Genomic DNA, 16856 nt, shown 5'->3' on the forward strand with positions numbered 1-16856 from the left:
CTCCGTGATGTGAAAGACTAGTGTCTTCCACGTTGGGTTCTTAGGCAAAACTACAGTGTAATAGTATGTTTCTTGCCATTAACAGATGTCATAAAAGACAGTAAAAGAAAGAAAGAATTATACTTCTCTCTTCCAGTGGATTTCTGTTTAGTTTTTCTAGCCTGTCTAAGCACATTTTTGAAGCTGTCTTAAACCATGGAGAAGATAGTATAAAACTGTAGGTATATCTGAAAATAGTAACATCTGAACTCTCTGGGAATGTAGAAGTTTAAGAGTTGATCTTCATATATATGTTGTATATTTTCCATAGCCCCATGTTTTTACTTGGGTTTCACAGATATTCACATTCCACTTTACTAAACAGACACTCAGACATTTACAGGCAAGGCACTCTCCCTTTGAAGTACTTGCTAGAAATACACCTTATTTTCCATTAATAAAGTGTGAAATATATATCTTCCAGCAAAGTTCATAACCTGTTTTTGTTTTTAATGCCTCTCCATGCTATTTGCATTGCTAATGATCCAAAAGCTAATTTATCCCACTGAGGTCTTGTTTTTATGTAAATTTTGTAGGATTTTTGATACTGGTATTAAATGGTCCTCAGGTTTGGCTCTGAGATGTTCGAATGAAGGCAACGAAACACTATACACCTCGTTTTGCACAAAATGTCACTAAAAAAACCAAAAGACCTTTGCAAACTGACTTTCTAGCAGCTAATACTTTCTTCTACAAGCCTTGTTCCCTGAGTAGCTTATGAGAATAGCTCTCAGTTGAAAGTTTCCTTTTTAACTGGAAAAAGCCTTCAGCTCAACAAGGCACGAAGTGGGAGGTTCAGGTGAGGCAGTCCAGTGTCAGGATGCCCTTGCAGCCAAAAGCAGGGTGCTGTGCAGGCAGCTGGAAGCAGTTTTCTCATGGGAGTGATGTGTTTGCCAGGTGACTGATGGGATGCTCCAGCCTCGGCACTGCGGGTGCTGCGGGAGGGTTCACCTGTGTTGGTGGCTTCACGTTGCGGTAACATGGACTGAATTGAGAGTTCAGTGTTTAAAGTCTGGCTTACTCAGTTTAATCGGAGAGTTTGATCGGGAGGGTGGCAAGGGTTGAGGAGAAGGAGCCACATTTTGTTTTGTTTAGGGGCATAAAGGAAGGACAGTTCTTCAAGGCCAGAAATGCATATTCCTTGTTTGAGAGCTCCAGGGCAGATGAGGTGTTGCCTCCATAGGGGCAGATCCCACAGTGAGGTGGTTGAGGGAAGCTTTCCTGTGCTCATTTGAGCTATTGATAATGGTAAAAATGATCCCGAATGACAGCTGGGCCAGGTCTAACTTTATGACATTTGGGTGACAAGTCTTCCTGGAAGAGCAGTATAAGTGGCAATCAGTAACACCTCAACTGTGTGGTCTCTTGCTACGTTAGCACATCCATTTCTTAAGGCTGTTGGGAGGTTAAATAACATGAACGTAGCTCTGAGAATGACCCACTCTCCAGAGGGACAAATCTTTTACCAGGAGGGTGAGTCAAGTCACTCAGGTGTGTGAGCGCTGGCAGACCAAAGGCAGGCAGCAGGGCTTAGGCATGCTCTGCCTGGGCTGTGAGAGAAGATCAGCATACTGCTCTGCCAGCTCTCTTTTTTTTTTTTTTTCCCCAGTGGATATTTAGCAATTCCTCTATTGCAGAGGGGTTAATGTAGCTACCCTGTGAGGATGGGTTGTGTGAATAAAGGCAGTGGTCTTCTTGTGCACGCATGGAGCCATAGGAACCCACAGGAGGATACTCACAACTTGCCTTCTCTCTATAGTAGATATTTTTTTCATTAGAAAGAGAAGCCTGAGACAAAAATCAAAAGGTTTAGTCCATTCCAAGAAGAACTAATATATCAAGGCATATTGAAAAGACAAGGACTGTCTGTGTCCCAGAGCAAGTGAATAAGAGGGGCATGAGAAAGGGGCGCGGGACAATGGGAGGAGGGTAGGTGAGGAGCTCTGGGCACCCTTTGCTCGGTGGCTGGGAACAAGGCAACATTCAGTAGGCAGGAGGACATTTACATTTGATGGGACCCACATTTGTGCAATGCATCCAGTTAGCCCACCAGACTGCAGACTACAAAATACTGTAGAAAGCGAAATGAAGCAGGATCTCGGGGATTGGACAGTCAATAAGGAAACAAGAAGCTAAAAGAGTGGGGGTTTTGCCTTTTGGAGGGACTGTAAATCCTCAGATTTTGAGGTGTTAACTACCGTGCTGCTGCTGGAGGGTGGGAGGACAGGTTGCAGGTGTGTAGCTGGAACACTACTGCCTGCTGACAGGTACACATAAATACCTTTCAAGATAGCTGCTGTACCTTTCCTTTCCCCTTGCTAGTGGGATCCTTGCAGGTATGCCAGCGAAGGGATGGTTAATCAACCAGCTGAACACCTCTTGTCAAATATCCAGTATCGGAAAGAAAATAATAAAAACAAGTCATTAGTTTTTAAGTTATGTGGAATGGAACCATGATTAACAGCAGCGTAAGGGTTTGCATTAGTTCCATGCCAAGGTTTACAAGTTTGTATGCCCATTTACCCTGGTATTTAATAAAAGGATCATTCGTCATGGCAACCTCAGCCTCAGGTGGGCTCTTCTGGCAAATGATTTACTCCCAGCCCAGAGGTACCCCAGGTATTGGCAGGTCACCCCTCTCCCCCAGCACCTGGGTTTCAGCTCCGGGGCTGCGCACCCTGGGATGCCCTGCAGACAGGGCAGGGGAAGGGTGGAGTTCAGGTTCCCTGAAAGCAAGGATTTGATCCTGAATTTCTCTCATGCTAGCACAGCAGTCATAGCCCCCGGGGTTTTTAGATAAAAGGGGCAGAGGATTTGACGGGACTGGCTCCCTGTGGGGTTTTCGTAAAGGCTTGACTGCGTCTCCGCAGCGGGGAGTTCCTTACCTGCCTGCGTGAGAGCAATGGGGTCACATCCATCCCTCATTCTCCTCTGCTGGCAAGGGTGAGGCAGGGTGCTGGTGCTTATGAATCCTTGTTTTGTGTGCCTCATTTTTGCCTGGTACTGAATAAGGAGCTTAGATGACTAATCCCAGCTCCGAGCATACTTTTGAGCTAAGCACCGCTTTTGGCTGTGCCTAAATCATCCGTGTTTATCCAGACTTTAAGACTGTATTTAAAGCAAACGCTCTGCTAGGTAGCCTTTGCTAACCTGCTGCAAAGCAGAAAGCAGATGGTTGTTTCATTAAATGGTTTTTTACCCCATTGAAGATTCCGTTAGCCCACCCTCATGCTATTTATTCACCAGCTGGTGTAGTGCAGGTAAATTCAGTTTGAACGTGTGAGTTTTCTCACCAGTGATGATATAGTGATTTTTCTCTGAGTTTTGCATGAGAACTGATGTGATCTTGAGAGTTTTTAGTGTAGAAAATAAAATATTTCCTTGATTTTTGTGGTTTGGTGATAATGTTAGAAATCCAGAATCCAAAACAATTGCACATTGTACAAGGATAAACATTTAACAAAAAATGTCCTTCCTGTTTGTCCTTGCTCTGCATTTATTTAAGCCAGTTAGCTTATTTTAGCAAGTGGAACTGATTTTTTCAGATGAGTGACTCTGTCATCCTGAAAACTGAAATATTTTCCTGCTTGAAAAACAAACTTGCTCACTGACATTTACAACTTAATATCTAGTGAAAGGACTGGAGGGTTTTTTTGGTTACTAGGTGTTTATCTGCAATTAAAATGTCCCAACGGTTGCATAATGCTAACTTAAAATGTAAGCATTCATTACAACTGTATAGCAGGTTATCATCAGACTACCAATGGGGTCCTTAGAAAAATCTATTTAAAACAAGCACACTTTAATTTCTGTGTGTGTTCAGCTGAAAAGAGTAACTTCTTTAATATCTCTTGTGTTTCACCACTGTGACTAGAAGTGTGATTTCTGAACATAGTCTTGTAACTCATCACATGAATCACTACAGAGTTTGTTAGGAGGCAGGAAATCCTAAAAAAAGTAGAATGGTTCATTTTTAAATGACAGCTGTACCTTTTACAGAAAAGATCCCTTCAGTATTCAAGCAATGATAATACAGTGCTGTGTGCCAATCCTTTGCATTGGCCATTTATCTGGAGTTAGAGGTGTATTACGAACACGGGAAGGTGGTTTTCACCTTAACTGCAGGAGCACATTAACGCATTCTCTAATTCTGTTCTTTTCCTTGATAGGGCCTGGAGCCCTTTAGAGCTGAATTACGTTATGGTGAATAGTATGTGTGTAAAGCATACGTAAAGGAAAAATTCCCCTAAATGATTATGCTGTAAGTAGTTCACTTCTGGTGCAAAACAGTGCTGGTCCTTAGTTACATGGATTGCACTCCTTTGAGACCAATATTAAAAGGTAATACAGGAACTGAAACCACAGCGGGATAAAGTGGCAGGTACCAACTTGCAGAAGGAATCAGTGAGCATGTTGGATAGAGCCAGGAATAAATCCCGCACAGGTTTGCAGGAGGAGAATCTGGTCCCAGAGGTGCCCCCAGTTCCCGGAGCAGGGCAGCTTTCAGCTCATCCCCCTCCTGCTTTGGCCGCACCATTGGAGGTCTGGAGGCACCTGAGACCCAGTGATGTCAGGCTGTGGGTTTGGTCCAAAGTTCGTGCAAATCAGCGACTGTAAGAGCCCCTTGACGTGAGCTGACTGTGGGTAAGGCTCTAAATCTGCTGAGGTGGTGATTCCCATTTCTGTGTTTAATGGAAGGAGCAAATTTTGGCTGTATCTTGAAAGATTTCTGCCTGGCCTGTTGGCAGCAGGCACGAGGGGTTTAAAGCTGTTTTCTAGATAATGACAGGAGAGTGTTGCAAGCAATAAACAAACAAAGAATGAGCAGCTCTCGCAGGCAGTGGGATGGAAGGGTTCCTCTGTGCCCTTGCATCTTGGTTGTTGCTGTGCCCTGTCCTGTTTTAGCTGGCATTTCACAGCTCAGCTCCCCTGCAGCCTGGGACTGAATAGGTTTCTGCTTCAATTCACCATTGAAACAAAAGAGCAACTTGTGGCTGCCCCAGCCACCTGACAGTGAGTAAATCTACCAGTTTTTCAAGAGTGGGTTATTAAGAAAAACAAGGAAGAGAGCATGAAGAATGAGGATGAGATACAAGAGCAAAGGAGGTGTCTTTGTGGTTAGTTTTCTTTCCCTAGCAAGAAAATAACCTTCACTTGACAAAATCCCTTAGCTCCCTGAAATTGGCAGCCTTTTAAAAGTAAATCCCAGATATTGGTTGTTAATTTACTTTTATTTTCCTTTTGTTAATTTCTTTTATTTCAGCAGACCTTTTTGTGGAACGAAGGTCTGGCTTCTGGTCTACAGCTGGCTTTAAAGTGGATGGGAGTTTGTGAGTGGTGGTATGTCAGTCCTGTTGGAGTAAGCATCCTCTTGTCTATGTGGAGCAAGGGTGACAATGGTTTGGCATGCTCGGGGTGCACATCAGCTCTTGTACCAGCTGGTCAGATGCATGGCTGAGCAGTGCAGCCAGGCAAAGGCACGGTCTCACCCTGAAGGAAAAGGACTTAGCTGCGGCAGAGCGTCTTTATGTCCAAATCAAACAGAAAGTGCAGTAAAAGCTGGGATCTTTGTATACATCTTGTCTTTCAAATGGTGCTTGCAGGCTTTTCTGTGGGGGAGGTGGGCAGCTGATGGGCTGTGACTGCTGCTTGCTCCCCAGATGTAATCACCGCCCTGGTTTTTCTGCCTGTACCTTCTCTCTCAACTTGCCCTTGCGAAGTCCTCACGCTGGGGCCGCATTACCTGCTGTGCAGAGTGCTTAGGCGGGGGGCAGGTCTCCGTCTCCTCTCCTCCATCTCCATCTCCGCATTACTGCTGTACCAATAAATTGCGGTGAGGAGATGGACACAAGCAGGCAGTCTTGTTGGCAAAAGCCTCCTTAAAGTTAAAGGGAACTGACGTCTTGTTCAACTGCAGTGCTGAACTTTTAAACTGTAATTTTAAAGCAGATTATAAGCCTCAGTTTGCAGAATTCACATCATAAAGTCACCTGCTCCCCTGTAAGAAAAGTCTAGTACGGGTTTCCACGTGCACACTGGCTTGCTGTGAAGGATGAAATTGATGCAACAATTTGAATAAATCTCTCTTAAATATGCACAAGGATTTATTATTATGTGACATCTTCTTATGCTGGGGAATGCTCATCCTTGTTTTCTAGGAAGAGATGTGGGTTCCATCCCCAAATAACAAAAGAGTGTTGGTACAGTTATCCATCATTTAGAAACCCAGGTCCTGAGCTCTGGCCTGACATGTTCTTGAGCAGGTACCAGCTTATGTATTTATGTATTTATAGAGAGTTGGTATCAGTGAATACAGTAGGTTGCTGTCCTTCGCTACAGCTGCGTTGCCCAGAATTTGGCATAATGCCATATGTTCTTTCTCAGTTGTGAATTAAATATTGAGGAAATGACCTTCTCTGGAGAAGGCATGTGTTTCTATTATTTTTCTCTTTCCCTTCCTGTTTCTTTGGACCACTAAGGTCCAGCTCCGTTAGGGAAGCAGTCTGGTTCCCCAAGCGAACAGGCTGTATTTTTAGTTTTAGGTGATTAACTGTTTTACAGCTTTATCCTTCTTTCCAGTTGTGGGGCTGGTTTCACAGTGATGTGATCTTTGCAGAAACCAGTTGGGTCAGGTAGTTTTCTCAGTAATACTCCTGGTCAAAGGTAAGAGGGCACCAGTCCTGTAGCCATTTGTGATTTGACAGATTGATTTGCCAGGTGATTCTGCCCTTCTGCTCTGCTCTGATGAGACCCCACCTGCAGTACTGTCTCCAGCTCTGGAGCCTGCAGCACAAGAAGGACATGGACCTGTTGGAGCGGGTCCAGAGGAGGGCCACGAGGGTGCTCAGAGGGCTGGAGCACCTCTGCTATGAGGACAGGCTGAGAGAGTTGGGGTTGTTCAGCCTGGAGAAGAGAAGGCTCCGGGGAGACCTTATAGCGGCCTTACAGTAACTAAAGGGGGCCTACAGGAAGGATGGGGAGGGACTATTTTTCAGGGATTGTAGTGTTAGGACAAGGGATAACAGTTTTAAATTAAAAGAGAGTAGATTTAGATTAGATATTAGTGATGCCTGGGAGTACCTGTTATCCACAGGTGAGATTTAGGAACTCTGTGAGTTTCTGTTGCATAATGGCATTAAGGAATCATGTGAGGATCTTGGGAGCTGGATGGTGAGTTAATGAGAGCTGTGATAATCTTGATATGATGGTAACATGCAGGATGGTACGTGATAGTGTTATTGCACTAAATTACTGCAAAGCTGAAACTGGACATGGCATTATTGGTTTGAAATGCACTTCACCTATTTGCCAGGTAATGCTTAGATTTAAGGATATTCTTCCCCCAGCTTCACATTCTCAGTCTACATCTCAATTCCATGTACATTTTCTCATTGAGTATATGCAAACTAAAAGTTTAGCAGAAAACCAGTTTGTAACGATCATATTTTATCTTAAAAAAATAAATTAAAACCAAGTCAGTTGTATCTGCCTGTCATCTACTGTATGGGGATCATGAGCACGTTGTTCTGGAGTTGTGCAGCTCAGAGCAAGGGCATAGCAACATCATCAATGAACTCCTGAGGGCCCCTGGGCATCCCAGGAACATAAGGGAATACTTGTAACAACGGCATCAGCAGTGGCGATGTCCTGAATGGGAGCATGTAACATCATCAAATGGTATCAAAGAGAAAAGTCCCTGCTCCAAAAGTAGGTGAAGAGTTTAATGCTGGGTAGTGAGTCAATTGACAGAAGACAAGTGAAGATACAGGTCAAGAAATGCATGTAAAAAAGTTAGCTATGTCAGGTTTTCTTGGAAAAGCTCATAATGGAAGGACCGTAATTATAGTCGGCTTGCTGAAGAAGGATTAAAAAGAGAGAACTGACAGTTAAATTACAACTGCTTAGAAAAAAGACTATTTTATGGAGATGCATTGAAAGAGCATGAGATAGTAGAAAAACATCTACCTAAACTGTAAAGATGTGTTGCTGTCTTTGAACTTCATTGCCATAATTTTACTGTGTCGTGCTATAGTTATACAGTATAACACTACTGCTAAAATTCATGAGGGTTCATGAAGTATTCATAGTCCTGAGGTTAGATGAGCTTCATGTGCTTATAGGATCAAACTTCCATACTTGATTGCTTAAAATTTCATCCCTGTGGACTAATCTGAAAGAGGGTGAAATATCAGTGGACTTTCAGTGGGCATTAGCTCACCTGAGCATGAAGCCAAGTATTTTGCAAAAATTGTGGGTACACCCTATGCAGTCCCCCAGGGTCCTCACTGGTTTTGGCTGGGACTATATTTTGACAACTTGAAAATCATAGAATTGTAGAATCTTCATGGTTGGAAAGGACCTTTGAGATCATCAAGTCCAACTATACACATACCAAAAAAACCCAAACTCCTACAATCTCTGCCACGGGAGCATGCCCTGAAGTGCCAAATCTACACATTTCTTAAATACCTCTAGGGATGGTGACTCAACCCCCTCCCTGGGCAGGCTGTTCCAGTGCCTGACCACTCTTTCAGTAAAGCAGTTCCTCCTAATATCTAATCTAAACCTCCCCTGCCGCAGCTTCAGACCATTTCCTCTGCTCCTGTCATTATTCACCTGGGAGAGGAGGCCAACACCAACCTCTCTACACCCTCCTTTCAGGTAGCTGTAGAGGGCAATGAGGTCTGCCCTCAGCCTCCTCTTCTCCAAACTAAACATGACCAGCTCCCTTAGCCTCTCATATGCCCTGGTCTCCAGACCCCTCACCAGCCTGGTAGCTCTCCTCTGGACACGCTCCAGCACTTCAATGTCCCTCTTGTACAGAGGGGCCCAGAACTGAACACAGCACTCGAGGTGAGGCCTCACCAGTGCCGAGTACAGAGGCACGATCACTTCCCTGCTCCTGCTGGCCACGCTATTCCTGACACAAGCCAGGATGCTGTTGGCCTTCTTGGCCACCTGGGCACACTGCTGGCTCATGTTAAGCTGGCCGTCCACCAGCACCCCCAGGTCCTTTTCTGCTGGGCAGCTTTCCAGCCACTCTTCCCCAAGCCTGTAGCGTTGCTTGGGGTTGTTGTGACCGAAATGCAGGACCCGGCACTTGGCCTTATTAAACCTCATACAGCTGGCCTTGGCCCATCGATCCAGCCTGTCCAGGTCCCTCTGTAGAGCCTTCCTACCCTCAAGCAGATCAACACTCCCACCTAGCTTGGTGTCATCTGCAAACTTACTGAGGGAGCCCTCAATCCCCTCATCCGGATCATTGATAAAGATATTAAACAAAACTGGCCCCAAAACTGAGCCCTGAGGGACACCACTGGTGACTGGACGCCAAGAGGATTTTACCCCATTAATCACAACTCTCTGGGCACGGCCATCCAGCCAGTTTTTAACCCAGCGAAGAGTACACTTGCCTATGCCATGATTCACCAGCTTCTCCAGGAGAATGCTGTGGGGGACGGTGCCAGAGGCCTTGCCAAAGTCCAGATAGACATTGTCCACAGCCTTCCCCGCATCCAGAAGGCGGGTCACATGGTCATAGAAAGAGATCAGGTTGGTTAAGCAGGACCTCCCCTTCCTAAACCCATGCTGGCTGGCCCTGATCCCTTGGCTGCCCTGCACTTGCCGTGAGAGCTCACTCAAGATGATCCTCTCCATGATCTTTCCTGGTACCGAGGTCAGGCTGACAGGCCTGTAGTTCCCTGGATCCTCCTTCCGACCCTTCTTGTGGATGGGTGTCACATTAGCCACCCTCCAGTCATCTGGTACCTCCCCTGTTGACCAGGATTGTTGATAAATGATGGAGAGAGGCTTGGTGAGCTCTCCCACCAGCTCCCCAAGTACTCTTGGGTGAATCCCATCCAACCCCATAGACTTATGTGCATCTAGGTGCAGAAGCAGATCATTGACTACTTCCTCCTGGGTTATGGGTGGGTTGTTCTGCTCTCCATCCTTATCTTCCAGCTCAGGAGGCTGAGCACCCTGGGGATAGCTGCTCTGACTATTGAAGATGGAGGCAAAGAAGGCATTAAGTATCTCAGCCTTCTCCTCGTCCTTAGTTGCAACTTTCCCCCCCACATCCAGTAAGGGATGGAGATTCTCCCTGGCTGTCTTTTGGTTGATGTCATTATAAAAGCTTTTTTTGTTGTCCTTAATGTTAGTGGCCAAGTTGAGCTCCAGATGGGCCTTTGCCTTCCTAATTTTCTCTCTGTATAACGTAACGAGATCTCTGTACTCCTCTGGAGTTGCCTGTCCCTTCCAAAGGTGGTAAACCCTCCTTTTATTCCTAAGTCCCATCAGAAGTTCCTTGTTCATCCAGACCGGCCATTTTCCCCACCTTTTAGACTTGTGACACTTGGGGACAGCCTGCTCCTGGGCCCTTAAGATTTCCTTCTTGACGAGTGTCCAGCCTTCCTGGACCCCTTTGCCCTTCAGGACTATCTCCCAAGGGACTCTCTCAACCAGTGTTCTGAACAAGCCAAAGTCCGCCCTCTGGAAGTCCAAGGTGGAGGTTTTGCTAACCCCCCTCCTTACATCACTACGAATTGAAAACTTGACCATTTCATGATGACTGAACCCAAGTTTAGTGATCTGCATGATCACTGCGGATGGACTGGGAAGTAGATGCAGAGGCTGAGTTTGGGGAATGTTAGCTGTTTGCTTTTGCAGTAGAGAAAAAGTGATGATGATCCTGCACACGTAGCATCGAAGTGGTATGAATTGCTGTAATTGCTGTGATTCAGAGCTGGGCAGTTCCAGGTGGAAGAGAATAAGCTTACTTAACAGTCAGTGGGCAGGATATGGAAAATTATGGGTCCTGCATAGCTGTTGCTTGGCTGTCTTCCATGTCGGTAGTATTTTGCGTTACTGTGTATGCTGTTAACACCTTGGTATATATGAATAGTGTGGTCGCACTATAGCTGCTTGGGGAACTATAACTTTGAACTGTGTAAAATTTATTTATGTGATTTCCATGGAGAGGTTTGGTTGTTTTTTGGTTTGTTTTTTTTTTTTTTCTGGTGGAAGATGGTTAATTAGAGTAGAAAGGTAGGAAAATAAAAGGTGTGAATGTATGCTTATCTCATCCAGCTACGCGGGTAGCTTTACCTGCTCTTTAGTTATATGGTGCCTTGAATGGGTTGTGAAAGTAATACCGAAGGTATCTCAGCAGGGCGTTTTCCACATATTTGTATTGCAGCCTCCAAAGATGTTCAGCAAACCTGTCAGCTTCTCTGCTGCAGCTTGCATTCCTGATGACACGCGGTGAGGGGTGGCTCTGCTGTGCGGTGTGGGTCAGGGTGACCTACATTTCAATGGACCTGATGTGCAAATTATGATCACAGCATTTGGAGTTCAGCTCTCACCTGTAATTAGAAAGACAACATAAATTAAAATGAAAAAAGCTATAATCAAAAATTTCTGCTTTTTATTATAGCTCAACTAAAAGAACTGTTAATTACCTACAGGATTAGTGGATCTTTAATACCTTTAATGATCTGTTTAGTTTTGTCCTGAGGGCTCTCTTATGTTGAACCACACATTATTAATTACTGTGGAGACCTTCAAGCATCCTGTGAAGACATCTTCTTATTTACTCTCATCCCTATTTGAAACAGTCATGGAACATACACTTCTTTTAGCCCTTTTTAACTCTTTTCCTGCAGCAAAGGAAGGATGGGCATTTTTGTTAAGTATTATTTATTCTGACTGTCAGGCGTTCTAAAATTCAAATAAACACAGGTCAAAAAGTGTAATAATTGTTGAGGAAAATATAGTGTCAGTCTGTTTCATCATTTCTGATAGGACTGAATGTAGAACAGAAGCTATGTTGAAATAATAAAGAAAGAAGGAAAAAGAAAATGCTTCATAGCCATGAGGTACATGAGGTATCATTAACAGAGTTAATGTTGTCCAGAAAGGAAGTCCTGGGATTATACGGCTTGGGACACTGTTCTAATATGTGAGGAGAGGTATCAGATGGAACAAATTTTACACTCTTTTTATTCAAAGGATCTGTTGTAGTCAGCAGGGCTGCAAAGCGAACATGAGTGAACTCAGGACAGGTGAAAATGGAATAAAGAGCAATCCCTTCAGAATTATCTGCAGCTGTTACTTCACACTGTAGCATTCCTCCCACCTGTGATGTTTTCTCCTTTCTCGGTTAGAGCAGCCCTACACATTGTGCAACGCCTTCTCTCTGTAGGATTGTGGCAACTTCTAAATGATCAAGCAAGATGATATGCAGGAAAACTTTATGCCCTTGATGGCATCTTGAACCGGTGCTTGAACATGTTCCTGGAATAATGTGAAAAGTAGCCATTGTGCCCAACATATGGTTTGGCTGGGGAGTGTAGGTGTGGTTTCACCTGCAAACAGTAAATATCACTCTTTTTAGAAAAAGATTTGAAATGGCGTAAATTACCATCAGTTTCACCTTCCTTGACAACATAAGGTAAAATGTTGGGTTTTGTGCATAAGGAGCTGAGAGGTGGCACACGAGACCTTCTGATTATTTTCTAATGTGATTTTTTGTATGTAATATCAGGGCTTTGCGCCAAGAGTCAAGGCGAGGGGCTATGGTAGTAACCTCCCAAACTGCCAAGTGGGTTTTGACAGGGCTTATCTGGCAAATCTGCAGTGTCTACAGGAAAGTTTTCAGGCTGGTGGCACGGGTAGATTTCAGATTGAGCAAATTAGCTGACAAAATGGATTTTGAAGGTTGCTGTGTTACACTGAGAGGTCTTTGCCATGGACAAAGGAAGTGACAAATAGCTTTCCTTGAAATGGATGCCAGCCACAAGCTGTAAATCAGCCAGAAGGACGTAAAGCAACTAGAGAGACTCATTTCTCTCCTGAGAGAATGAGTGTCACATCAAGAAAGCCCATGTTTGATCATCCACAGGCCACTTGGACTCTAACGCTGGCACATGAAGCAGTTGTCAAACTTTGTGGTTTCTTGGTTTGGGTTTTTTTTTCAATTCTAAAAAACTACTAAGCCCCCTGCTGGCAAAGCCTGTCCTAGTGTGCACTCTGGCCATCAGCTCTTGTTATTCCACCAAAAGCCTGACTTTCACCTTTTCTTTCATGCTTTCTCCTCGGTCAAAATAACTGCAGCTGCCTTTTAGTCTTTGGCTGTCAGACTGAGCTGAGTTGTTCTGCGCCTTCTGTAGCTCTTCCCCTAAACTGTTCATGCATTTTCGTAATGAAACATAGGCTGGAGTTATCTAAACCTCCCATTTTAAATGTGAGAGCAGTGTAAACTCTTGTATTATCAGTAAATAATTCCAAAATTCCCCTTACTGTTGGCAACTGGTTTAAGAGTGAAGGAATGTCCTGCATGTAATTACATTAGCAGGGGCTTGGATAGTTCAGCTTAGCCAATCAACTATGTAATACTTTTTATCTATGGAGCAGTTATTTACTTAACTGGCTACATGTTTTTATCTTTTAACATGTTTAATGTCCAGTTAAAGCTGTGAGAGTTAGAGTATCACTTTATTTACCAACATTTTAAATAGTGTAGATACACTGAAGCGGAAGATAAACTAAATGTTGTTTCTATCCAGGAGAATATTTGTGGAGGCGGCTTGTTCACTGGAAATGGCAATAAGAGATCCCGTAATGCAGTATACGTGTTGATTACACCTTTGCTAGGATGTCAGGAGCTTTTCCGTTGTAATGAAACTGTGAGTAAATGGGAACATCTTCCTTGCAAACTGGAAAGATAATTCATTCTGAATTATTGTGATCAAGCCAGGGTGCATTGCACTCTTGAGATGTGAGTTGCTGCTTACAGAAGAGAAATACCTGTGCTGCTCAAGCCATGTGTGTCTGCTTCTGCAGATGGGTATCCAACTGAACTCAGCTCCTAAAATAATTATTGCTTCATCAGTGAAGCACACCAGTCTCCTGTGAACAAACCTGTAACGTTCCTGCAGCAATCTGCTGTTAGCTGTTCTTGTTACAGTGATGTAGACCAAAAGCTGTAGGTTGCCTGTGTAGACTCGTGGGAGGCAGAGCTGGTTGGCAGCAGTCTTCTTTTATATTAGGGATAGAAAGCAACATTGCATTCATTTCATGTTGCTTATGAAAAAAACTGTAAAGGACAGGAAAATGTTCTTGTGGCAGTTCCAGAGAATGCATTACTGTAGAGGGTGAGTAGTTTCCTCCATTGCTCCTTTGCTAGCGGAGAGATGCTCAGCTGAACAAGGGCCAGAAATGGAAGTGGTAATCATTAAACAAGCAAATCCACCAGTGGTGCTCTCCAAAAAAATCATGGCAGAACATACTTCCCAATCTGAGAGGTGCTAAGTCTCCTGCACAGGGCGAGGAGGACGTATGTGGTGCTGTGGGATGAGGGTGCCCAGCACCTTACAGAATCTCACGTGGTCAGTTGCAGAATTTGTGCATCTGGGCATGGGAACTGTGATCTGCACATTTCTCCCCTATCTGCAGGGCTATTCAGACACAACATTAAAGTGTGATTTGAATGTTCAGAATACCAGATAGTGCTTAACTGTTCTTAAGAACAGGTCAAAAGTTGCCATTTTCTCCCCTGGGTTTTTTTGAGACACATTCCTTTGTGTTCCAGCAGTTGAGAAAATAACCCTCCAAATTAGTCATTTTGTTTAATTTGGAGATTCCCTCTACTTAATCAGTTCCATAGGGAAGAAAAGTTTTTCATGTGTCAATTACCATTGCTTTTTTTTTTCTTTTTTTTTTTTTTAGGTGAACATGTTTGTGGAAGGATTCCATGATGCTATTCTTCTTTATGCTCTAGCTTTACAGGAAGTTCTGAAGTTTGGTTTCAGTAAGAAAGATGGAGAAAAAATTGTTCAGCAAACACGAAACAGAACATATGAAGGTAAGAGTCAATGTGGAATTCCAGCTTTCAGAGTCAAAAAACACGGGTCTTTGTTGTGTGCAGAGCAAGGACTCATGCCCATTCCACTCTTAACTGAGAGGAAAATAGCCATTTGAAACCATACACATCACATACCTCACCGGTCACACTATTTTCTGCACCAACCCTTGAGGTCTTATTCATCTCAAAAAACTCCGAACAATTTAATGACCCTCACTGATGTTCTAAAGAAATGCCAATAATTTTCTCAGGCTCCTTCTTTGTTTTTAAAAAGATTACAGCTGCTCACTTTACTCTTGTGCATCTATTAGCTCTGAGATTGCCTCATTTTTTCCATTTGACTTTTTTATCTTAAAAGCCTGGGAATGGATAGAAGCAAGCAGGTGCCAGCGTTGTTTTTTTTTGTTTCTTGAAGGGGCTCCTTTGGGCCCTGGAAGGATTTCCCCCCAGCCTACTCTCAGGAGCTGTGTGTGTTATCTCAGAGGCAGCAGCTGAACAGCACTGTGCCTTTCGGTGCCGAATCCGGTAGGTTGCAATCCCTCAGTGCAACTGGCACTTGTGCGTCACCCTGCTGATGCAAAGCAATGTGAGTGCTTTTGACAGGTAGGAATCATAATAAAGAAACAGGATTATTGGTTTCATATGTCATCTCTTAGAATATTCCTAGCCTTTTCTTATTATAAGAGATTATATCCATTCTTTTGGTGTAGGATTGGCAAGATTTCCTATGAAAATGCCTAAGAGAAGGAAACATTTCCCCTAGATAAGAAGTGAATGATTAATTTGAACGTGTAGGAAGAACCTCAGTGTCCAGGTTCTCTGCTCCAAGAACACACTGGATTTAGCGGAGGATGGCAAGAAGGACAGCAACTCCAAACCTCTTTTCTGTTTTCAAATTGTGGCCTGAACACAAGGCAAAAAAGGTCTGCAGGGCAGCTTAAGGCAACACAGGGATTGCATCAAGTTATGCTGGTTGCAGTTGTTCCATAAGGAGCCCTGCACCAGCTAGAGATTGTGCTTGATGTCCCACTACTTCCCTTGCATCCATGTCTTCCCAAAACACACAGTTTTAACAGAGGGATTTTGGATTTGCCTCACTGTTTGGCTATCCTGTGTACGAACAGATGCCCCAGCACAGCATGTCTGTCTTTTCTCTACTCCTACTTCTCTGCTCCAGGAGGCCACCAGCTGGTGTGCCCATTCAAGTCTTTCATAGTACCATGTGTTCAGAATCTACTATGCACGTTACATGGTTGATTCTCACACCTTTCTTGTAAAAACAGACAGGAGGAAAAAATATTCTCTTTTCCGACTTGTGAAAACCAGTTTGTTGTTGCTGGCTGCCCTGTCACAGCTCTTCTGAAAATGTAACTGTCAAACTGAGTTGTGAGGGTGCAGTTGAAAAGGTCAAAATGCCACATAAGTCATATACCCTCTCCTCCCTTCTGGCAGTACTTCACTGGACATAATTTGCAGGGATAAAACTGATTTTGAAAGAGTCTTGTTACTTGATGTCTTGCAAGCCAGTCCTTTTATGAAGATCACGTCCCTTGATTCTGCCTGTAAGCCCCTCTCTGAAGCAGAGGCAGCATCGCAGAGTACAGTCCATGCATGCACCCACCAGGCTCCACTGCAGGAGCGAAGCTTTATAATTCACTTAAAATTTTGCAGTCCTTGATGATGAGAACTCCAGTTTCATTAAATGGCATTAATTTAACCGCTGACGTCTAGGTATCTAATTGCCTGGGCACCTCATTTTACAGCCTGCACTGGATAGGTGACCCATCAGAACTCCAACGGGATGTGGATGCTGTTTCCTGCAGTGTTCACAGTCTGCCAGCCGCAACTGCACAGGCATCACGTGCTTAGGAAAGGATAGGGCTGAGATGATCAAAAGGATTTCTTATTGCTCGGGTTGTTAGAGATACCCTGCTATGACTGCAGGGCACATTTT

At 44.0% G+C, this 16856-nt stretch overlaps 2 protein-coding genes across 3 annotated transcripts in view; one reads left to right on the forward strand and one right to left on the reverse strand.

The window, feature by feature from the left end:
- TARS1 (threonyl-tRNA synthetase 1) overlaps positions 1 to 16856 on the reverse strand; it is a 533465-nt gene that overhangs the window by 51497 nt on the left and 465112 nt on the right. The gene's annotated exons all lie outside the window — the stretch shown is intronic.
- The window catches only part of NPR3 (natriuretic peptide receptor 3), a 50087-nt gene that overhangs the window by 15687 nt on the left and 17544 nt on the right, over positions 1 to 16856 (forward strand). For both annotated transcript variants that reach the window (XM_063320543.1, XM_063320544.1), the window contains exon 4: positions 14767 to 14902. In XM_063320543.1, coding sequence (XP_063176613.1) covers positions 14767 to 14902 — 136 coding nt within the window. The remainder of the gene's footprint in view (positions 1 to 14766; positions 14903 to 16856) is intronic.

This window comes from Chroicocephalus ridibundus, chromosome Z, assembly GCF_963924245.1.
Source record: "Chroicocephalus ridibundus chromosome Z, bChrRid1.1, whole genome shotgun sequence".
NCBI classification, from domain to species: domain Eukaryota; kingdom Metazoa; phylum Chordata; class Aves; order Charadriiformes; family Laridae; genus Chroicocephalus; species Chroicocephalus ridibundus.